We start from the raw sequence: 24,811 nt of genomic DNA on the forward strand, positions 1-24,811 counted from the left end.
GTTAAGAATATGTAACTCTTGCGAGTACAAACCCGTTTCCATCTGTTTCAGATGAAGTTACATTGTTGAATAGTTTGCCATTGTGAGATTTGAACTCTTGATAATCTTTTAAATCATAGTTTGTCATTGTGAGATTTGAACTCTTGATACTCTTTCAAGTACAAACCTGTTTCCATTCTGTTTCAGATGAAGTCACATTGTTCCATAGTTTGCCATTGTGAGATTTGAACTCTTGATCTTGGGGTTACAAACCCAGTGCCATAACCACTTGGCTATTTAGGCCAAGCCAAATGTTTTGGTTGTAATTGTATCCTTTTAATCAAAGCAAAAATCACTAAATTAAACTAAAATAAATAAACCAGTGGGGCTGTAACTAAAACATAAAGGTGAAAAGAAAGCTACTAAATCAAATCAGTGTCATTACCGGGCGGGATGATGCGCCCCGTGAGTTGGAATTATTGAGCTCCAGTCCCAATTGGCTCCCTTTCTCCCCAGCCCTTGAACCAATTAGAAGAATGGAATTCACGTGGAAGTTCCAAATCTGAGTGTGAGAGAGATAGTGAGTGTTCATCACTCTGAGCTTGTCACACAGCTGGCAGAGGGAGTGAGAGATGCCTGAAGGCCCCTCGGTGAGGAGGTTTTACTCTCTAGCCTGTTTGTTTGTTGGGGAAGTTGTGCAGAGAGCTACAGGGAGGACCAGGCAAGTGCGTCCGGAACAGTTGGTGGGTTTGAAGCTGCGGCAGTGTCAGGTCAGTTTGATAGTAATGAGTTTAATGATAGCAATTAAACACAGATTAAAAACAAAAAACTGCGGATGCTGGAAATCCTAAACAAAACCAGAAACAAATACCTGGAAAAACTCAGCAGGTGAGAGGAGAACTGAAGGGTCCTGAGAACTCGGAACGTTAACTGTGTTCCCCTCCACCGATGCTGCCAGACCTGCTGAGTTTTTCCAGCTATTTCTGTTTCTGTAATGATAGCAATGAGTTGTTCCTTTACCTCTTCCTCACCTCCTACCTCTCTCGCTTTGTTCCTCTGTCTCTCACTTTACATCTCGTTCACTCTGGCAGCCGCTGCCCTGTTTGTTTGGTCTGGTTCGTGGCTCTCACTCTGGGTCTAGTTCGCTTGCTCGCTCTGGCTGACTGTCTGCCTCCTACAGTCTCTCTCTGATTAACACCAGCTCTGTCTCTCTCTCTGCTCCAGGTCCATGGCAAAAAGCTCTACCTGGGATTCACTTCTGGCTGCAGACTGGAATCCAAGGGTGCAGAGATGGTGATTGCACAAAGCCAGGAAAGGCCGGACCTGGCCTTGGGGCCAGTGCTGGACATTCCCAGCCGGCAGCAAGTAATGGATAGTGCCCTGGGAGAGGTGGAGGTGGAGGTGGGAAGCAGCGCTCTCTCTGGCCAGAGCCCATTGACTCTCCAGCGGGAGGGGCAGTGGCTACAATTTCACTTTGGGATGTTCGGAAGTGTCCGGGCCAATGGGTTCTCACGGGCAAAACGTGCCAATAAGAGGGGCGACTGGCAGGATCCACCACCCAGGTATGTTTAAAGGAGCTGGTGAGAGAAATGGGTTATCATCCAAGCTGCCCAACCTGGGAGGAGAGTTAATAAACTGACATCATCCCATTGGCCAGGAAGCGGGGTGGGGTGGGGGGGGGTGGCCTGCCTATTGCTGTGCTAGGAGGGTAGCAAGGGTAGGAGGAGGCCAGGTTTTGGGTGGGGGATAGGGAGAGAGCAGGAGGATCCAGTTGGGAGTGTGGAAGCTGGGGGGCCCAATATGTAGGACAGATTGGAGCTAGGGCCTTGGTGGGGCCCCATAGACAGATGAGGAGAGCCCTCTGCTGGGAACTAGTGCTTCCAGCATGTTTTATGTGCATTCTATTGTGAAGGCAGACATGATATTTGCTCGTGGCCTCTGCATTTCTTTACTCGCCATGATAATTTCTCCTATCTCTGCCTCTAAGAGACCCATATTTACTTTAGCTGCTCTCTTTTTTGAGCTCGTAGCTAACATGAAATAGGAGCGTAAGTAGGCCCCTCAAGCCTGCTCCACCATTCAATCAGATCATGGCTGATCCAGTGGAAACAAGCCCAGTCTGTCCAACCTTTCCTCATAAGACAACCCACTCATTCCAGGTATCAATCTAGTAAACCTCCTCTGAACTGCGTCCAATGCATTTACATCCTTCCTTAAATAAGGAGACCACAACTGCTCACAATATTCAAGATGTGGTCTCACCAATACCCTGTATAACTGAAACATAACATCCTTACTTCTGTGTTTGATTTAGCTTGTAATAAAGGATAGCGTTCCATTATCCACCTTAACTACTTGCTGTACCTGTATACTAACTTTCTGTGACTCAAGCACTAGAATGTCTAGATCCCTCTGCACCTCAGAATTCTGCAGCCATTCTCCATTTAAGTAATACTCTGCTTTTTTATTCTTCCTGCCAAAGTGAACAACTTCACATTTTCCCACATTAAGTTCCATCTGCCAGATTTTTGCCCACTCACTCAACCTATTTATATCCATCTGCAACCTCCTCCTGTCCTCTTCACAATGTACTTTCCTACCTAAGATAAAAGCAAAATACTGTGGATGCTGGAAATATAAAACAAAAACAGAAACTGCTGGAAAAACTCAGCAGGCCTGACAGCATCTGTGGAGAGAGGAGTTAATGATTCAAGTCCAATATGACTCTGAAGAAGGGTTATACAGACTCAAAACATTAACTCTGTTTCTTCTCAGCAAATGCTGCTAGAACTGCTGAGTATTTTCCAGTGCTTTATTTTTGTTTCTATTTTCTTCGCTATCTTTGTTTCATCTGCAAATTTAGCTGCCATGCCTTCATTCTCCTCATCTAAAGCCATTGATGTCAATTGTAAAAAGTTGAGGCCCCAGCACAGACCCCTGTGAGACCCCACTCATCACATCCTGCCAGTCAAACAAAAACCCATTTATGCCTACTGTTTTCTGCCAGCCAGCCAATCTCCTATCCGGGCTAATACATTACTCCCTACACCATGAGCTTTTATTTCCCACAATAACCTTTGATATGGCACCTCATCAAATGCCTTCTCGAAATCCAATAGAGTACATCTACAGTGCATGTTACTCAAAGAACTCCAATAAATTGGTTAAACATGATTTCCCTTTCACAAAACCATGCTGACTCTTCCCAATTGCCTTGAGTTTTTCTAAGTGCTCAGCTATAACCTCCTTAATGACTGATTCTAACACCTTCCCCACGACAAACATCAAGCTAACTGGCCTATAGTTTCCTGTCTTCTGCCTCCCTCCCTTCTTGAATAGCGGGGTTATATTAACTACCTTCCAGTCTGACAGAACCTTTCCAGAATCTAGGGAACTTTGGGAAAATTAACACCAACACACTTACTATCTCATTAGCCACCTCTTTTAAGAGCCTAGGATGAAGTCCATCAGGACCCGGAGATGTGTCGGCCCACAGCTCCATCAGTTTGCTCAGTACCGCTTCCCTAGTGATTGTAATTTCACCAAGTTCCTCTTTCCCTTCCACTCCGGGTTTACAGCTATTACTGGAATGTTTCTGTATCCTCTATAGTGAAGATGGAAGCAAAATATTTGATCATTCCATCTGCCATTTCTTTATTATTAACTCCCCACTTTCTCTTCCCTAGAAGTCCACTTCACTCTTTTCCTTATTAAATACCCGTAGAAACTCTTGCTATCTATTTTTACATTTATTGCCAGCTTCCTCTCATACTCTAATTTCTTTCTCCTGATTAACGTTTTAGTCATTCTCTGCTGTTCTTTATATTCTGAGCAATCATCTGTCCTGCCACTCATCTTTGCGCTGTTATATACTTTTTCCTTAAGCTTGATGCTTTCCTTAACTTCCCTAGTTAACCACAGATGGTGGGTCCGCCCTTTAGAATTTTTCTTTATAATAGGATATACTTTCTCTTCCCTAGAAGTCAACTTCACTCTTTTCCTTATTAAATACCCGTAGAAACTCTTGCTATCTATTTTTACATTTATTGCCAGCTTCCTCTCATACTCTAATTTCTTTCTCCTGATTAACGTTTTAGTCATTCTCTGCTGTTCTTTATATTCTGAGCAATCATCTGTCCTGCCACTCATCTTTGCGCTGTTATATACTTTTTCCTTAAGCTTGATGCTTTCCTTAACTTCCCTAGTTAACCACAGATGGTGGGTCCGCCCTTTAGAATTTTTCTTTATAATAGGATATACTTATTTTGAATACTCTGAGATATCCCCTTAAGTGTCTGCCACAGCTTCTCTATTGATCTATCCTCTAGCCTAGTTTCCTAGTTCACTTCAGCTAGCTCAGCTTTCATGCCCATATTTAAGTTTAAAATACTAGTCTTGGACCCACTCTTCTCCCTTTCTGGATATAAGCTGTTACTTACAAGATGTTTTTATATTTCTGTATAGTTTGCTGTCATTCTTTTTTTCATAGTCATTGACATTTACAGCACAGAAGACCATTCAGCCCATCGTGTCTGCACCAGTCAAAGATCTGACTACACTAATCCCATTTTCCAGCACTTGGCCCAGACCCCTGGAGGCTATGGCAACACAAGTGAATATCTAAATACCTCTCAAATGTTACGAGAGTTTCTGACTCAACCACCCTTTTCGGACAGTGAGTTCCAGCTTCCCACCACCCTCTGGGTGAGAACATTTCTCCTCAATTCCCCTCTTGGCCTTCTACCTCTTACCTTTAAATCTATGCCCCCTGGTTATTGACCCCTCTACAAATGGGGGAAAAAGTGCCTTCCTCATAAAATTCAATCAAATTTGTCAAACACGACCTTCCCTTAACAAATCCATGCTGACTATCCCTAATTAATCTGTGTCTCTCCAAGTGCTGATATAGTCTGTCCCTCAGAATTCTTTCTAGTAACTTCCTCACCACTGAGGTTAGTCTGACTAGCCTGTAATTTCCTGGCCTGTCCCTTCCTTTTTTTTAATAATGGGATAACGTTAGCAGTCCTCTGGCACCTCACCTGTGGCCAGAGAGGATTGAAAATTACTGCCAGGGCCCCTGATATCTCTTCTCTTGCCTCCTTGAACAGCCTGGGATCCTCTATCAATTGTTGATTGCACTTTGCTGATATCTAAACTTCTCCCAATCCCTCAAGCTACATCCTACATATAGGAGTAGGCCATTCGACTCTCAAGCATGTTCCACCATTTGATACGATCATGGCTGAGCCAATTGTGACCTCAACTCTATTTTTCAGTCTACCCAATGATTCTGCCTCTACTACTCTTTGGAGATTAGAATTCCACAGACTGATATCCCTCTGAGAGAAAAAAAATCTCCTTGTCTCCATCTTAAATGGGAGTCTCTTTATTTTTAAACTGTCCTGTAGTTCTAGTATCTCCCACAAGGGGGAACAGCCTGTTGGCATCCACCCTGTCAAGTTCCCTCAGGATCTCATATGTTTCAGTAAGATCACCTCTCATTCTTCTAAACGCCAATGGATACAGGCCCAACCTTTCCTCATAAGACAGTACCTTCATCTTGGGAATCAGTCAAGTGAACCATCTCCAAACTGCTTTGAATGAAATTATATTAATCCTTAAGTAAGGAGACCAAACTGCACGCAGCACTCTAGATGTGGTCTAACTAAGCCCCTGTACAGTTGTAGCAAAACTTCCCTACTTTTGTACTCTATTTTCCCTTGCAATGAATACCAACATTCCATTTGTTTCCTAATTACTTGCTGTACCGGAATAATAACTTCCTGAGATTCATGTGCCAGGACACACACATTCCTCTGTACTACAGAGTTCTGCAATCTCTCTCCTTTTTAAAATAACATAGATGAGGATTATTACCCTTGGTTCTGTTAATTAAATATCCTTAATCTCTTTAGCCATTGATCGATCTCTTTTACTGTTGAGATTTTTTTGCTCCATGAAATGTAGGTTCAGTGAAAATTATGAAATATTTATTTACGTTTTCACTGTTTTCCTGATCGAACAGAATCTCAATTGTTATAGTGCAGAGGGAAGCCATTTGGCCCATTGTGTTTGCACCGGCTCTCTGAGCATTTCCCTTAGTGCTATTCTGCCAGTCTCTCCCCTTAATCTTGCACGTTCTAACCAGGCACAGTGGTTAGGAATGCAGCTGGACTTAGCCTTCCTGAGGTAGAGGGGTTCTGGCTGGGAGTTTGGGACAATGGATCAGGTTAGGGTTGTATTGGACTCTGATGTGAATGGACACTTCCCATGGTGGAACTGCATGCTGACACTCACTGTGCAGGCTGACTGGGAGAATTGATTCTTGGACTGAGCACCTAGAAGGGCAACTGGGACCTGGACGTTTGCAAGAGAGGCTGGGTGCGGGGGAGAAAGCATGGTGCCAAAGTGGGGAATGGTGAGGCTGAGGAGGTTGAAATTTGAAGTGTGGCTCTCTGAGGAGATATACTAATCACTCTCCGTCTCCCTCTCCACAGGTTGGTTTTGTATTTTCCAGGAGGGCAGTTCCTCGTGTTCTATAACTGCAGGATCTGTCCCTGTGGCAGCCCTCCCTCTGGCCACACCTCAGACATCCTCTGCCCAGAGTTTGACAGAAATCTGGCACTGCAGGCACTGCAACTAGCTCAGCCTATCTGCTATACCCTTCTCAACCAGCACCTCTTCTCTGGCCTGGGTCAGTAACACATTCCATCATAGAAAGAAACAGGGATAGGGAGAGTGTTTGTGTCAAGGCTGGTGAATGGAGGTGGGGGGGGGAAGAGAGAGAGAGACAGAATGCATGCGTGATGTTTATTAATTTATTTGTTTTGATTCTAATTCAGAACTGGGTCAGGGGTTGAAAGAAATTTCTAAATACCATTGTGCCTTTGCCTCATAACCTGTGGTAACCCCATTATAATCTCGGACACATCCTGGGGGTTACCATTGACCAGAAACTGAACTGGACTAGCCATATAAATACTGTGGCTACAAGAGCAGGTCAGAGGCTGGGAATCCTGCGATGAGTAACCCACCTGACTCCCCAAAAACTGTCCACCATCTACAAGGCACAAGTCAGGAGTGTGATGGAATACTCCCCACTTGCCTGGATGAGTGCAGCTCCCACAACAGTCAAGAAGCTCGACACTGTCCAGGACAAAGCAGCCCACATGATTGGCACCCTATCCACAAACATTCATTCCCTCCACCACCAATGTACAGTAGCAGCAGTGTGTACCATGTACAAGATACCCTGCAGGAACTCACCAAGCCTCCTTAGACAGCACCTTCCAAGCCCATGACTGCTACCATCTAAAAGGACAAGGGCAGCAGATAGATGGGAACACCACCACCTCCAAGTCACTCACCATCCTGACTTGGAAATATATCACCGTTCCTTCACTGTCACTGGGTCAAAATCCTGGAACTCCCTCTCTAACAGCACTGTGGGTGTACCTACACTACATGGACTGCAGTCAAGAAGGCCACCACCTTCTCAAGGGCAATTGGGGATGGACAATAAATGTTGGCCCAGCCAGCAATGCCCACATCACATAAACGAATATAAAAAACACGTTAGCCCCACCACAGGCAGTCCGGAGATTGTTACTACTCTGTTCCTCCCACCATTCCAGAACTCTCCATTGTTCCACAACTCCTCCAATACCCTGGTTATGTCACTGTGTCATTTAAGAAGGGAGGGAGAGACAAACCAGGTAACTAAAGACCTGTCAGTTTGACATCAGTTGTGAGCAAGTGACTGAATTTGTTATCTGAGATGAGAGTGGCTAAGCTCTTTTATCAGGTATCATAGACTTGGAGAGATTACAGGTAGGAGACAGTGCACTGGGTTAAAGGGAATGTTCTCTGGTGTAATGTGATAAGTGGTGTTCCCTAGCGATCAGTAGTGGAGCCTTAATGTCTGACTACGTTTATCATTGACATGGGTTCTTTAAGTTTGCTGACAGCACTAGGTTGGGTCAACACTAGGTCAGGTGACACAGTAAATACTGTAAATAGCTGAAAGCTGCAATCGTTTGGATGAAGAGACAATGTGTGGTTGTAAGATTTGCTGATGAGACAGACAGGTAGGAAAGACAGATGTAAAGAAAACATAAGGAGTCTGCAAAGGGGCACAGGTTAAGTGAGTGTGCAAGCATGGAGTATAATGTGGGAAAAGTGTGGACTTGTCCACTTTGGCAAGAAGAATAGAAAAGCAGCATACTGTTTAAGAGATTTCAGAACTCGGCTGTTATGGAAGGAAATGGTTAACCGTTGGAGTGCTTAAGTGGGTAATTGTAAGTTAACAAGTTAAACATTTCACGGGGTATTTGAAGGGAACACAAGGGAGACAGTGGGTCTGAAGTTTTATGTGATCAGAATAAAACTCTGTTTGGAGAGGTCAAGGCTTGGTTTCTGTCTTTGTTATAAAGCAGCTATTGGAATTTAATTTAACATGAGGTACAGAGGGATCTGGGTGTCCTGGTACATGAATCTCAAAAATTAGTATGCAGGTACAGCAAGTGAAATACATCCACTATGCAGGTACAGAAAGGCAAATGGAATGTTGGTAGTAATTGCAAGGGGGACAGAATATAACAGATCAGTCTGGCACAGACACAATGGGCTGAAAAGCCTCTTTCTACCCCATAACTTTTCTATGGTTCTATATACATTCCTCTAAAGCACAAACACCCAAAGGGAAAAGTAAATGAACTGTGGTTAATGAAAGAAGTTATAGATTACAATAGATCAAAGGAAGTGATTTGTAAGGTTGCCAGAAGAAGTGGTAACCCCGAGGAATGGGAGCAATTTAGAATCCAGCAAAGGAGGACCAAGCAACTGAGAAAGGGAAAAGAGAATATGAATGCAAACTAGCGATGAACATAAAGGTGGACTGTAAAAGCTTCTACAGGTATGTGAAAAGGAAAAGATTAGCAAAGATAAATGTGGGTCCATTATAGGTGGAGACAGGGAATTTATAACAGAGAACAGGGAGTTAGTGGAGAAGCTAAACAGTTAATTTGTGTCTGTCTTCACTGAAGATACAGAAAATCTCCCAGAAATATTAGGCGACCTAGGGACTTGTGCAACTGAGGAACTAAAAGAAATGAGTATTAAAGAGGTAGTACTTGAAAAGTTAACTGGATTGAAGGTTGACAAATCCCCTGGACTAGATGAGCTTCATCCCAGTGTTGAAGGAGGTGGCTGTAGAGATAGTGGATGTATTGGTGGTTATCCTTCAAAATTCTATAGATTCTGCAAAGATTCCTGTGGACTGGAAAGTAGCAAATGTAACCCCACTAGAGGAGGGAGGAAGAGGGAGAATGGAGAACTACAGACCTGTTAGTTTGACGCCAGTAGTAGGGAAAATGTTAGAACCTATTGTAAAGGATGTGTAACTGGGCATTCAGAAAAGAATGGTAAAATTGGGCCGAATCAACATGGATTTATGAAAGGGAAATCATGTTTGGCAAACCTGTTGGAGTTTTTGAGGATGTTACTTTGTCGCACAGATAAAGGGGAACCAGTGGATGTGGTGTCTTTGGATTTTCAGAAGGTTTTTGATAAGGTCCCACACAGGAGGTTAGTAAATGCAATTGGATCACGTGGGATTGGGGGTAATGTACTGGTATGGATTGAGAATTGGTAACAGAAAACAAAGAGTAGGAATAAACAGATCATTTCTCAGGATGGAAGGCTGTTACTGGTCGGGTACCACAAGGATCAGTGCTGGGGCCACAGCTGTTCACAATCTATATAAATTATTTGGATGTGGGGAACAAATGTAATATTCTCAAATTTTCTGATGAGACAAAACAGGGTAGGAATGTGAGCTGTAAGGAGGATTCAAAGGGATTTGGAGAAGTTTGGTGAGTGGATCAGAATGTGTCAGATGGAATATGATGAGAAACATTGTGAATTTACTCACTTTGGTAGAAAAAAACAGGAAGGCAGAGTATTTCTTAAATGGTGAGTGGTTGGGAAGTGTTGGGGTCCAAAGGGACCTGGGTGTCCTTGTTCGAGTCACTAAAAGCTAACATGCAGGTGCAGCAAGCAATTAGGAAGGTAGATGGTATATTGGCCTTCGCAAGGAGATTTGAGTAACGGAGTAAAGGTGTCTTGCTGCAATTGTATAGAGCCTTGGTGAGACTGCACCTGGAGTATTGTGTACAGTTTTGATCCCCTTATCTAAGGAGGGATATACTGGCCATACAGGGAGTGCAGCGGAGGCTCACCAGATTAATTCCTGGGATTATGAGGAGAGATTAGGGAGAATGGGTCAGTATTCCTTTTGAGTCTCAAAGACTGAGGGGTGGCCTCATTGAAACTTACAAAGTTCTTCCGGGGTGTGACAGGGTGGATGTAGATAGGGTGTTTCCCCTGGCTGGTGAGCCTAAAACCAGGGGACATAATCTCAGGATGAGGGGCAAGCCATTTAGGACTGAGATGAGGAGGAATTGCTTCACTCAGAAGGTGATGAATTTTTGGAATTCTCTACACCAGAGGGCTGTGGAGGCTAGTCATTGAGCATGTTCAAGACAGACTTCTGAAGACTAATGACATCAAGGGGTAGGAAGATAGTGTGAGAAAGTGGTGTTGAGTTAGATGATCAGCCATGATCTAATTGAATGGCAGAGCAGGCTCAATGGGCTGAATGGCCTACTTCTGTTCCAGTAAAAGTTGGGATGTTTTGCTGCACTTGTACAGGGCATTGGTGAGCCCACATCTGGAATACAGTGTACAGTTTTGGTCTCCTTAAGGATATAAATGCATTCGAAGCAGTTCAGAGAAGGGTCACTCAGCTGATACCTGGGCTGGAGGTGGGATTACCTTTTGAGGAAAGGTCGGACAGGCTGGGTCTGTATCCATTGGAGTTTAGAAGACTCAGAGGTGATCTTATTGAAACATATAAGATCCTGAGGCGACTTGACAGGGTGGATGGTGAAAGGATGTTTCCCCTTGTGGGAGAGACTAGAACTAGGGAACACAGTTTAAAAATAAGGGGGTGTCTCATTTAAGACGGGAGATGAGAAATTTTTTTGAGGGACATGTGTCTTTGGAATTCTTCCCTGGAGAGTGGTGGAGGTGGGGTCATTGAATGTTTGTAAGGCAGAGTTAGATAACCTTTGACTCCCTTTTTTAGTCAAGAATCTATAGGGGGAGTAGATGGAATGTGGAGTTGAGCCTGCAGTCAGGTTAGCCACGATCTTATTGGATAGTGGAGCAGGCTCAAGGGGCCTAATGGCCTATTCCTAATTTGTGTGTTTTGTATGTAAAGGGATATTGATAGATTAAGGGAGTAGGAAAAACTGACAGATGGGAGTTCAATGTGGGGAAAGTGAGAGCTCATCCAATTTGAACCTAAGAATGATGGATCAAAATGGTGAGAAGCTAGAAGTTGTGGGGAGCAGAGAGTTTTTGGAATCAATGTACCAAGATCACCAAGTAGTGGATAGGTACAAAAAATAATTAAAAGGCTGATGGAATGTGGGCCTTCATCTCCAGAGGGCTAAAATACAAGAAATTGGAATTTAAGTTGCAACTATACTGAGTTCTGACTGGACCCTACTCAGAAAATGGGTTTGGTTCTGAGCCCCACACTTCAAGAGGGATATTTTGGCATCGAAGGGGATGCAGTGCATATTCATCAGAATACTGGTGCTGGAAGGCTTAAATTAAGAGGACGGGCTACATTCCAGTCCAGGCCTGAACGTTAAGTGGCAATGACCATCTCCAACAAGAGAGAATCCAACCATCTCCCCTCGACATCCAATGGCATTACCCTCACTGAATCCCTCACTATCAACATCCTGGGAGTTTTACTGCTTGGACTGGGAGCCCTCTGCCAGGTTGCAGTCATCCTCTTGACAGTATTTGCAGATTTAAAAAAAAAAATATTCATTCAGGGGATGTGGGCTTCGCTGGCTGGGCCAGCATTTGTTGCCCATCCCTAATTGTCCTTGAGAAGGTGGTGGTGAGCTGCCTTCTTGAACCACTGCGGTCCGTGTGGTGTGGGTGTGCCCACGGTGCTGTTGGGCAGGGAGTTCCGGGATTTTGGCCCAGTGACAGTGAAGGAGCGGCGATGTGGTTCCGGGTCGGGATGGTGAGTGACTTTGAGGGGAACTTCCAGGTGGTGGTGTTCCCATCTGTCTGCTGCCCTTGTCCTTCTGGATGGTGGTGGTCGTGGGTTTGGAGGGTGCTGTCTAGGGAGCCTTGGTGGGTTCCTGCGGCGTGTTGTGGGCGGTGCACACTGCTGCTGCTGTGTCGATGGTGGAGGGAGTGAGTGTTTGGGGGTGGGGTGCTAATCAAGTGAGCTTTGTCTGGATGGTGTCGAGCTTCTTAGGTGTTGTGGGTGCTGCACTTGTCCGGGCGGGTGGGGAGTGTTCCGTCGCACTCCTGGCTTGTGCCTTGTGGATGGTGGACAAGCTTTGGAGAGTCAGGAGGTGGGTTACACTCCATAGGGTTCCCAGCGTCTGACCTGTTCTTGGGACCACGGTATTTGTGTGGCTGGTACAGTTCAGTTTCTGGCCAATGATAACATCCTGGGGATTAAGTGGGGGATTCAGTGATGGTAATGCCATTGAATGTCAAGGGGAGATGGTTAGATTCTCTCTTGTGGGAGATGGTCATTGTCTGGCTCTTGTGTGGTGTGAATATTACTTGCAACTTGTCAACTCAAGTCTGGATGTTGTCCAGGTCTTGCTGCATTTGGACATGGACTGCTTCAGTACCTGAGGAGTCATGAATGGTGCTGGGCATTGTGCAATCACCAGCGAACATCCCCACTTCTGACCTTATGATGGAAGGAAGGTCATTGATGAAGCAGCTGAAGATGATTGGGCCGAGGACACTACACTGAGGAACTCCTGCAATGATGTCCTGGAACTGAAGATTGACCAGAAATAACCACAGCCGTCTTCCTTGATGCTAGATATGACTCCAACAGTGGTGTGTCTCTCTCCCTGCACCCCCCCCCCCACCCCAGGATTTCCATTGACTCCAGTTTTGCTAGGGCTCCTTGATGTCACACTTGGTCAAATGCTGCCTTGATGTCAAGGGCAGTCACTCTCATCTCACCTCAGGAGTTCAGCTCTTTTGTCCATGTGTGAACCAAGGCTGTAATGAGATCAGGAACGGAGTGGCCCTGGCAGAACCCAAACTGGGCGTCAGTGAGCAGGTTATTAGAAACAAAGAAACATAGAAACCACGAGCAGGAGTAGGCCATTCAGCCCTTCAAGCCTGCTCTGCCATTCGTTATGATCATGGCTCATCATCCAACTCTAGCCTGCTCCCGCTTTCTCCCCATATCCTTCGATTCCTTTTGCTCCAAGAGTTATATCTAATTCCTCTTTGAAAACATACAATGTTTTGACCGCTCCTACTTTCTGTGGTAGTGAATTCCACAGACTCACCACTCTCTCTAGGTGAAGAAATTTCTCCTCCTCTGTCCTGAATGGTCTACCCCGTATCCTCAGACTGTGACCCCTGGTTCTGAACATCCTTCCTGCATCTAATATTGCTGAGCAAGTGCCGCTTGATAGAACTGTCAATGACACCTTTCATCACTTTCCTGATGATCGAGAGTAGACTGATGGGACGGTAATTGGCTGGATTGAATTTGTTTTTTTGATTGGAAAGCTTATTTTAACAGGAGGAAGGTTGCTTTCTCCCTCCTTGATGTGTTCCTGACATGAGCTGCCCATCTTCTCCCACTCCCAATATCACCCAGCCTCCTTTTGCATCTGCCTCAAAGCCACAATCACATTGTGATGCTGACAGTACATATTCAGAAACTGGCAGCAATCAAATTTCTTCCCTGAAGCTTCAGAAAGACTCCCTTCCCCTCCCCTCCCCCACCATGCTGGGCCACAAAGTAAACAGCCACGGGATGGGTACCGGGAAAATGTCGATGCTGATAGGGCTACAGCACTCCTCATCCCTTGGTGAAGGATGTCACATAAGATGGAGGGAAACAGTGGAGAAGATTGACTTCCTTGACTCAAGCCAAAAGGTGTCGAAACTCCTGTGAGCCAGGAAGCAGCTGAGAAATAGCCACATCAGCAAGGCAGAGTGGACACTTGCAGTCACTTTACAGCTCCTAATAAACTGGAAGATGCTGGCCATGAGTAAAGGTAAGCAGCCCTGATGCAGTCTCTCAAGACTTCCCCAAAGCAGACAGATTTCTCAAACCCTTGCATGAGAGGAAGTGGACAAGGCCCTGATGGCCGCCTAGTCTGGCTAAGCAAGAGCCAATGGGGATAACCCAGAATTCCTGAACATCAGATAAGAGGGAAGTGGCTAGTAAAACTGTTTACCCAACACCCACAGCACAGACACCATGCCAACCATGCAGCTGCAACCCAAAATAGTGCCCATTGCCAAGCCAGGGAAGCTACTTGACATCCCATGCAGCTACCACTCCATTGCTCTTCTTTCAATAGTACAAAAGGTCCTGGAATTCCTCCTCCTCCAGACTTAGCCCCACCCTGGAAGCAGTGATTGCTCCCCAGCCCACAACAGGCAACTGCTCCCAGCAGGTCCTAAAGCCAACCTCACTCATCTAGACTGGGTTCCAGAAAGGCCTGAAGATAGAAACAGCTTTTGTTGTCTTCTGTGCCTATGACAGTGTGGAACACAGGCACAGTGCTGAAACTCTCAAATCATCTTCTGTGTGAAAGCCCAACAACTAATCAACTCTGATCAGCAACTGACAATTCCGTGTGCTCTTGGCCTAAATAGCCAAGTGGTTATGGTACTGGGTTTGCAACCCCAAGATCAAGAGTTCAAATCTCACAATGGCAAACTATGAAACAATGTAATTTCATCTGGAAACAGATTGGAATCAAACCAGCCACCCAGCTGAGATCTTCAAAGCTGGTGAGCTTCTGCTCACATCAAGACTCCCTGTACCCATCCTACAGATTTCGGAGGAAAATCAACTCCCCCACCCCAACTTCAGGAATGTGACATTTGTAATCATTTTCAAGAAGGGAGATAAGTCATAGTGGACACTATTGAGCAGTTTCCCTGTTGGGAAAATCCCGATTCTCCTGAATCACCTATTTCCTGTGGCTGATGAAATCCTCCCAGAGACAGTGTGGCTTTAGACCATCCAGAGGAACCTCCAACATGGTCTTTGTTGCCAGTCAAATCCAAGAAAATATCAAGAAGAATCTGGTGAAAGTAATTGATTCAGTAAATTACCAGGCTATGTGGATTGTGCTCCAAAGATTTGGGTGTCCAAGGTGCTGCTTCATGATGTCACTGCAGCTTCCTTTAGTGGGAGATCTGAAACAGACGCCTTCAAAATCCAAACCAGTGTCAACAAGACTGCACATTAGCAGCACCCCCTCCCCCCCGCCCCCTCCCTCCCCAATACTGTTTACAATCTACATGATGTGGATATTCACCTTGTCAAAAATCAGCTGTTCTCTGGTATAAGTAATACTGCATAGATGGAAAACTGTTTAACATCAGTCACCTCTGTGCTAAAACATAGAACCATAAAAAATAAGAGCAGGAGTAGGTCATTCAGCCTCTGGAGCCTGCTCCACCATTCAATCTGACCATGGCTGATCCTGTATCTCAACGCCATACTCCTGTGCTCCCTGCAGACCCCTTGACACCTTTTAGAGTCTAGAAATCTATCTATTTCCTTAAATATATTCAGTCTTGGCCTCCACAACCTCTGTGGTAGAGAATTCCACAGTTTCATCACCCTCTGAGTGAAGAAGTTTCTCCTCATCTCAGTCTGAAATGGTCTACTCCGTATCCTGAGACTGTGAACCCTTGTTCTAGACCCCCAGCCAGAAGAAATATCATCCCTGCATCCAGTCTGTCCATCCCTGTCAGAATTTTGTTTCAATGAGATCCACCCCCCACCGCCCCCCCACAATCATTCTTCTAAACTCCAGAGTGAATACAGCCAAATCTCTCCTCGTATGACGATCCTATCATCCCAGGAATCAGTCTGGTGAACCTTCGCTGCACTCCCTCTATGGCAAGTATATCCTTTCTTAGGTAAGGAGACCAAAACTGCACACAATACTCCAGGTGTGGTCTCACCAAGGCCCTGTACAGCTGCAGTAAGGCATCCTTGCTCCTGTTCTCTAGTCCTCTCACAATGAAGGCCAGCATACCATTTCCATTCTTAACTACTTGCTGCAACTGCATGGTTACTTTCAGTGATTGGTGTACAAGGACACCCAGGTCCCTTTGTACATCAACATTTCCCAATCACTCACCATTTAAATAATGCTCTGCCATTCTGTTTTTCTTACTAATGTGGATAACTTCACACTTATCCATGTTATATTGCATCTGCCATGTACTTGCCCACTCACTTAACTTGTCTATATCGCCTTAACCTTTTAACACCCTCCTCTCCGCTCACATTCCCACCAAGTTTCGTGTCATCAGCAAACTTGGAAATATTACATTTGTTTCCCTCATCCAATCATTGATATATATTGTGAATAACTGGGGCCCAAGTACTGATCCTTGCGGTGCCCCACTAGTCACTGCCTGCCATTCGGAAAAAGACCCATTTATTCCTGCTGTTTTCTGTCTGTTAACCAATTCTTAACCCATGTCAATATATTACCCCCCCTCAAATCCCATGTGCTTTAATTTTACACTCTAACCTCTTATGTGGGACTTTATCAAAAGCTTTCTGAAAATCCAAATACACCACATCCACTGGTTCTTCCTTATCTATTCTGCTAGTTACATCCTCAAAGGTCTCTCATAGACTTGTCAAACATGATTTTCCTTTCGTTAAATCCATGTTGACTTGGTCTAATCCTGTTGATATTTTGAATGGTTATCACATCTCTATCATTTTCATTATTACTGATAGGCTAACCCCATCTGTAATTCCCTGTTTACTCCCTTTTTTTTAAATAGTGGGGTTACATTTGCCACCCTCCAATCTGCTGGGACTGTTCCAGAATCTAAAACTAGACTGACCACCATAGACATATGGAATCTACAGTTTGCGGATGACTGCAGTGTCCACTCCTCCGGATTTATGAGCCACTCCTTGATCTCTTCAATTTTACAAACAAGAAACTCAGCCTGTGCTTCAAATATTCTACCTCCCATATATGTTGAAGGAGAGACACTTCCCATATCTTGGCAGCCACCTCTGCCAAAAAGCCACCATTGATGGAGGTCCAACACCAAATCAGCAGCGTCAGCTCAACCTTCTACAAACTACAGGGAGTGTTTAACAACAGAGCTCCATGTCAAAAAAAGCCCTAATATACAGAGCAGTATTATACAGAGTCACCACACTCCTGTACTGCAGTGAGACATTTGTATACCTGACAAATAAGGTGCTTGAGAAATTCCATCAGCAGTGCCTCTGCCTGCAGATTTATTGGGAGGACCATCGAACAAACACAAGGTGTCCTTGAAGCCAGCTTCAGAAGCATTCATACAAAACTCCTGCAAAATCGACTTAGACTGAATACTGTCAAGCTACCAAAAAGCATCTCCCTGGAGGAGACATTGGCATATTGTCATTGGGCTAGTATTCCAGAGACCCAAGGTGAAGCTCTGGGGACCTGGGTCCGCATCCCACCATGGCAGATCTGGATTTGTCTAATGGTGACTATGAAACCATTGTTGACTGTCGTAAAAACTCATCTAGTTCATGAATGTCCTTTAGGGAAGGAAATCTGATGTCCTTACCTGGTCTGGCCTACGTATCACTCCAGGCCCACAGCAATGTGGTTGACACTTAAATGCCCTAGCAAACCACTACAGAAAATTGGATAAAGAATGAAACTGAATAGACCACTCGACATTGACTTAAGCACTGGAAATAACAACAGCAATCTCAGCCATGTCAACCCTGCAAAGTCCTCCTTACTAACATCTAGGATCTTGTGCCAAAGTTGGGCAAGCTGTCTCACAGACAAGACAAGCAACAGCCTGACAGTCATCCTCATGGAATCATACTTTACAGATAATGTCCCAGACGACACCGTCACCATCCCTGGGTATGTCCTGTCCCACTGGCAGGACAGACCCAGCAGAGGTAGCAGCACAGTGGGATACAGTCGGGAGGAATCCTGAACATCGATTCCAGACCTCATTAAGCCTCATGGCATCTGTCTACTCTGGCATCAGTAAAGTGATGAAAGGGGTCATCAACAGTGCTATCAAGCAGCACTTGCTTAGCAATAACCTGCTCACTGATGCCCAGTTTGGGTTCTGCCAGGGTCACTCAGCTCCTGACCTGGTTACAGTCTTGGTTCAAACATGGACAAAGGAGCTGAACTCGAGGTGAGAGTGACTGCCCTTGATATCAAATCTGCATTTGACTGAGTGTGGCATCAAGGAACCCCAGCTAATCTGGAGTCATGGGAATCGGGGGGGTGGGGGGGGGCGGTGGAGAAACTCTCCACTGGTTGGAGTCATCCCTAGCACAAAGGAAGAAATTCAAAAAAAGCATTCCAGAAAATGCAAGTACTTCAACTCTAATTAAACACAAAAGTCACACAACAAAGGAGAGCTTCAGAGTGCCCGTGAAATGTTTTATTTTCTCCACCCGGAACACTGGCTATTGATTTTTTTATTAATTCCGGGGATGTGGGCATCGCTGGCTAGGCCAGCATTTATTGCCCATCCCAAATTTCCCCTTCAGAACTGCTACGGTCCATGTGGTGAAGGTACACCCACAGTGCTGTTAAGGAGGGAGTTCCAGGATTTTGACCCAGTGACAGTGAAGGAACGGTGATATATTTCCAAGTCAGGATGGTGAGTGATTTGGAGGGGAACTTCCAGGTGGTGGTGTTCCCATGTGTCTGCTGCCCTTGTCCTTCTAGATGGTAATAGTCGTGGGTTTGGAAGGTGCTGTCTAAGGAGCCTTGGTGAATTCCTGCAATGCATCTTATAGATGGTACACACACTGCTGCTACTGTGTGTCGGTGGTGGAGGGAGTGAATGTTTGTGGATGTGCCAATCAAGCGGGGCTGCTTTGTCCTGGATGGTGTTGAGCTTCTTGAGTGTTGTTGGAGCTGTACTCATCCAAGCAAGTGGAGAGTATTCCATCACACTCTTGACTTGTGCCTTGTAGATGGTGGACAGGCTTTGGGGAGTCAGGAGGTGGGTTACCCACTGCAGGATTCCTAACCTCTGATCTGCTCTTGTAGCCACACTATTTATATGGCTGGTCCAGTTCAGTTTCTGGTCAATGGTAACCCCCAGGATGTTGATAGTGGGGGATTCAGTGATGGTAATGCCATTGAACATCAAGGGGCAATGGTTGGTTTCTCTTAGAGGTGGTAATTGCCTGACACTTGTGTGGCACAAATGTTACTTGCCACTTGTCAGCCCAAGAATGGATTTGTCCAGGTCTTGCTGCATTTGGACATGGACTGCTTCAGTATCTGAGGAGTCACAAATGGTGCTGAACATTGTGCAATCGTCAGTGAACATCCCCACTTCTGACCTATGATAGAAGGAAGGTCACTGATGAAGCAGCTGAAGATGGCTGGGCCCAGGAATTCCTGTAGTGATGTCCTGGAGCTGAGATGATTGACCTCCAACAACCACAACCAAGGTTTATTTTCATTGACATTAATGACTGGGAGAAACTTACCACCAATCCTTCAGAGTGGCAACAACTTGTCCATCAAACTGCATCATGCTTGAGTCTCAACATCTTAATTATGAGGCAGAGAAGGAAAAGGACGGAGCAAATCCTGCACTCGGTATCCCACTACCTTGTGGAACATGTTGCCCCATGTGCTTAAAGATCTGTTGCAATATGGGTCCTTTATGGGTCCTTTAGATGTCTCAATGATGAGAGCTTGAGACTTGTATATTTAAAAATGAACCCTTTATTATCAACCTTTAAGTATTTACAGATCCCAGGTTACTGTCATGCAAGGTGGTGTTACCTCCGAGCAGTCTGATTTGAGTGTTGTGTGTCTGTCACCATGTGACTATATGCATCATACTGTGGGTAATGGTATTTTCCAGTCCCACAAACTCTTGCCCTGCTGAGAATCTTTACGTTACAATAGCATGCAGGCACATAAAACATCATCCAACAGAGTGGATCTTGAGTCAACCTGCTCAGTCATTTGAAGACCCATGGGAGAAATCTGCCACCCTGAGTCCACACCACCCTTTAATTGTGGGGAAAGCTGACAACGACTGCCTTCAGTGGAAGTGTATCCTTGTTTAAGATGAGGAGAGCAAAATTTTGCACAGTATTCCAGGTGTGGTCTCATCCAAACCCTGTACAATTGTAGCAAGATGTCCTTATTCTTGGACTCCATGCTGCTTGCAATAAAAGAAAACATGCTATTTGCCTAATTGCTTGCTGCACCTGCATGCTAACTTTGTGTCCCTTGTATGAATACACCCAAGCTTCTCTGAACATCAATGTTTTCTTACAAGTTTCATATCTTTAATTAACATTTTCACATATAAAATAGCTATTCTACCTAGTGTGTCTGCATTGCCTTCCAGCCTTCAAGGAGGGAATATTCCATTGGAAAAGGTTGCCTGCCTTGCTGTCACTATCCCATGATCTTTTGTTCTTTGTGCTGCACTTTGACCTTTCTTCCTGCTGTTTATTTTCAGTTAGGTTTGGTGCTATTTTGTTCTGTTAGTCTCACACTGTACTCTCTGTTTCCAGGTAATATCATTAAAAATGAGGTGCTGTATCTGTCTGCGATTCACCCCATGTCTTTGGGCTGCCTGCTCGATATCGAGAAACTCCAGACTCTGCTGGACCAGGTGATCCAGTTCAGCCACGAATGGCTGGACAACAAGACGAAGGGAAAAGGCTTAAAGTACCACATCTATCAGAGGGAGCGGTGCCCTGAGGGCCATGGTGTGGAGAGGGCAGAGCTGGGACCACCTCATGGGCTCCAGAGAGCCACTTGGTGGTGCCCAGTGTGCCAACCTGCGGTGCAGTAAGCTGCTGGCTGAAGCAGTGTTATTTGCTCAGGTGGCAGGATCTCATAGGGCATCGCTTTGTTATTGTGTCCAGTGTATAAATAAAAAGATCCTTTCTGCAATTAGCCTATTCTCCTGTGGGACCCAGCACACTGTGTATGGAGAGGGCCATTCTTTGTCTCAAATTTCCAAGCACAGTTGATAGCTTAAATATTGCATCATGTCCATTACAGTCTTTGAAGCAATAATTTGACTGGATGGCTCATGATCCAAAACTGGGAGATGTGTGAGGTGGAGCCTCTTTGAAAGAACAGTCCAGTTGGTCTACACATTCTACTCTCATGGTCCTGTTAAGTTTTTCCTTTATGCAATTCCCTTTTAAAAGTTACTATTTAATCTGCTTCCACATCCTCAACTCGTATTTTAATAAGTAAAGTTTCCTCATCTCTTTTTCCAATTGCCTTAAATCTATCTCCTTTGGTTACTAACTCTTCTTCCACTGGATACCGTTCCTCCTCATTTAATCTTTCAAAACCTTGGTGACTTTGAACCCCATGGATAGAGAATTGGTTCATGGACAGCAAGCAGACTGGAGGGATAAATGGGGCATTTTCAGGTGAGGCAGCTGTGGCTACTAGAGTGCTGCACGGGCTAGTGCTGGGGCTTCAGTTTATCTACAAATGATTCAGTAAGGTTTCTAAGTTTGCTGATGATACAAAGCTAGACAGGAATGTAAACTGTGAGGAGGACACAGAGGCTGCAAAGAGATTCCAGATGCCAGGGTTTGGGACATTTGATCAGGGCTGGAGAGGAACTTGCAGTGGGAGGGGGAGGATCCAGTTGTCGTGGTCCGTGTAGGTACCAATGACATAGGACAAGGAAAGAGGTTCTGCATAGTCACTATAAAGAGCTAAGCACCACAAGAAGCAAAACCTCAAAGGTAATAATCTCTGGATCATGCAAATTGATGTAGGACAGATAAGATTAGGGAAACAAATGCGTAGCTTAAAGACCGGTGTGGGAGAAGTGGGTTCCAGTTCATGGAGCACTGGCAGTACTGGGGAAAGTGTTGAATGGTTTATGCCTGAACCATGCTGGGACCAATGTTCCAGCGAGCCACATAACTAGAGAAGTAGAGAGGGCTTTAAACTAAACGAGGGGTGAAGGATCAAGCTTGTGTAGAGGTAGCATAGCAAAGGGTAGAGTCAAGGCAGGAGAGCAAAACAGTAATATGGGAAATGGGGGTCAGGAAGGGACAGAGAGAAAAAAACTACTAACAATACACCAACAGACAAGACTAGATGTTACAAAGATAACAAAAAGACAAAACAAAAGGCTCTGTATCTGAATGTGCGTAGCATTCATAAAGTAACTGAATTGATAGAGCACATCAAAGTAAATAAATATGATCTGATAGCCGTTATGGAGACGTGGCTGCAGGACAACAAAGACTGGGTCCTGAACACTGAGGGGTATATGACATTCAAGAGGAATAGGAAGCTCGGTAAAGGTGGAGGCGTAGCACTTAATCAAAGAGGGCATTGTTGCAATAGTTAGAGATGACCTTGGTTCAGGAGGTCAGGATGCAGAATCGGTTTGGGTGGAGATGAGGGTTAGTGGGGGAAATAAGTCATTAGTGGGAGGGGTCTACAGGCCCCCTAACAGTCACCACAATGTAGGACAAAGTAGAAGGCGATGTTGTAGTGGTATCGTCGCTGGACTAGTAATCCAGAGACCCAGGGTAATACTCTGGGGACCCAGGTTCGAGTACCACCACAGCAGATAGTGAAATGTGAATTCAATAAGAATCTGGAATTAAAAGTCTAATGATGACCATGAACCCACTATTGTCAATTGTTGTAAAAACCCATCTGGTTCACTAATGCCCCTGCCAGTCTGGCCGACATGTAATTCCACACCCACCCACAGCAATGTGGTTGACTCTTAACTGCCGTCTGAAATGACTGAGCAAGTCACTCAGTTGTATCAAACCACTAAACGCAAGTCAACAAGGAATGAAACCAGAAGGACTACCCAGCATCGATCTAGGCACTGGAAACCACATGGCAATCTCAGCACTGTCGACCCTGCAAACACCTCCTTACTAACATCTGGGGCTAGTGCTGGAGTCACAGACTAGTTAAGCAATAGCCTGACATAATCATCCTCATGGAATCATATCTTACAGGTAGTGTCCCGGACACCATTATCACCATCCCTGGGTATGTCCTGTGGTACGTCCAGCAGAGGTGGGGGCACAGTGGTATACAGTCAGGAGGGAGTTGCCCTGCAAATCCTCAACATTGACTCCAGACCACATGAACTCTCATGGCATCAGGTCAAACATGAGCAAGGAAACCTCCTGCTGATTACCACGTACCACCCTTCCTCAGCAGATGAATCAGTGTTCCTCCATTCCACTTGGAGGAAGCACTGAGGGTGGCAAGGGTGCAGAATGTAATCTGGGTGGGGGACTTCAAAGCCCCCATCACCAAGGGTGGCTCAGTCACACCACTACAGATTGAGCTGTCCGAGTCCTAAAGGACATAGATGCTAAGCTGGGTCTGCGGCAGGTGGTGAGGGAACCAACAAGAGGGGAAAACATACTTGACCTCATCCTCACCAACTTGCCTGCCACAAATGCATCTGTCCATGACAGTATCAGTAGGAGTGACCACCACACAGTCATTGTGGAGACGAAATCCCACCTACACACAGAGTATATCCTCCATCATGTTGTGTGGCATTACCACAGTGCTAAATGGGATAGATTTCAAACAGATCTAGCAACTCAAGACTGGGCATCCATGTGGGCCATCAGCAGCAGCAGAATTGTACTTGAACACAATCTGTAACCTCATGGCCCAGCATATACCCCGCTCTAACTTTACCATCAAGCCAGGGGATCAACCCTAGTTCAATGAAGAGTGCAGGAGGGCATGACAGGAGCAGCAACAATCATCTCAGTTCCAGGACATCACTGCAGGAGTTCCTCAGGGTAGTGTCCTCGGCCCAACCATCTTCAGCTGCTTCCATCATAAGGTCAGAAGTGGGGATGTTCACAATGTTCAGCACCATTCACAGCTCCTCAGATACTGAAGCAGTCCATGTCCAAATGCAGCAAGGCCTGGACAATATCCAGTCTTGGGCTGACAAGTGGAAAGTAACATTCACACCACACAAGTGCCAGGCAATGACCATCTCTCACAAGAAAGAATCCAACCATCGCCCCTTGACATTCCATGGCACTATTATCACCTCACCTCTGGAGTTCAGCTCTTTTGTCCATGTTTGAACCAAGGTTGTAATGAGGTCAGGAGCTGAGTGGCCCTGGCGGAACCCAAACTTGGTGTCAGTGAGCAGGTTATTGCTAAGCAAGTTCCACTTGATAGCACTGTTGATGACCCATTCCATCATTTTACTGATGATCGAGAGTAGACTGATGGGGCGGTAATTGACTGGGTTGGATTTGTCCTGTTTTTTGTGTACAGGACATACCTGGGCAATTTTCCACATAGCCGGGTAGATGCCAGTGTTGTAGCTGTACAGGAACAGCTTGGCTAGGGGCACGGCAAGTTCTGGAGCAGAAGTCTTCAGTACTAGTGCCGAAATATTGTCAGGGCCCATAGCCTTTGCACTATCCAGTGTCTTCAGCTATTTCTTGATATCACGTGGAATGAACTGAATTGGCTGAAGACTCGCGTCTGTGATGCTGGGGACCTGTGGAGGAGGCTGAGGTGGATCATCCACTCGGCACTTCTGGCTGAAGATTGTTGCAAATGTTTCAGCCTTATCTTTTGCACTGATGTGCTGAGCCCCTCCATCATTGAGGATGGGGATATTTGTGGAGCCTCCTTCTCCAGTGAGTTGTTTAATTGTCCACCACCATTCACGACTGGATGTGGCAGGA

At 45.3% G+C, this 24,811-nt stretch overlaps 1 protein-coding gene across 1 annotated transcript; it reads left to right on the forward strand.

Annotated features, from left to right (window-relative positions):
• The first annotated feature begins 611 nt into the window (after positions 1 to 611).
• LOC121289037 (endonuclease 8-like 2) lies at positions 612 to 20,975 on the forward strand. The gene is made up of 4 exons (XM_041207965.1): positions 612 to 749; positions 1,204 to 1,541; positions 6,477 to 6,673; positions 20,639 to 20,975. Exons 1-4 carry the CDS (start codon positions 612 to 614, stop codon positions 20,920 to 20,922), a joined length of 957 nt encoding a protein of 318 aa, XP_041063899.1. The 3' UTR covers positions 20,923 to 20,975.
• The last annotated feature ends 3,836 nt before the right edge of the window (positions 20,976 to 24,811 follow it).

This window comes from Carcharodon carcharias, chromosome 2, assembly GCF_017639515.1.
Source record: "Carcharodon carcharias isolate sCarCar2 chromosome 2, sCarCar2.pri, whole genome shotgun sequence".
Classification (NCBI taxonomy): domain Eukaryota; kingdom Metazoa; phylum Chordata; class Chondrichthyes; order Lamniformes; family Lamnidae; genus Carcharodon; species Carcharodon carcharias.

Coding starts and splice junctions, on each gene's coding strand:
- LOC121289037 (XM_041207965.1), top strand. CDS start 612: ATGCCTGAAGGCCCCTCGGTGAGGAGGTTTTACTCTCTAGCCTGTTTG. Junction 750..1,203: donor TGAAGCTGCGGCAGTGTCAG/GTCAGTTTGATA, acceptor TCTCTGCTCCAG/GTCCATGGCAAAAAGCTCTA. Junction 6,674..20,638: donor GCACCTCTTCTCTGGCCTGG/GTCAGTAACACA, acceptor CTCTGTTTCCAG/GTAATATCATTAAAAATGAG.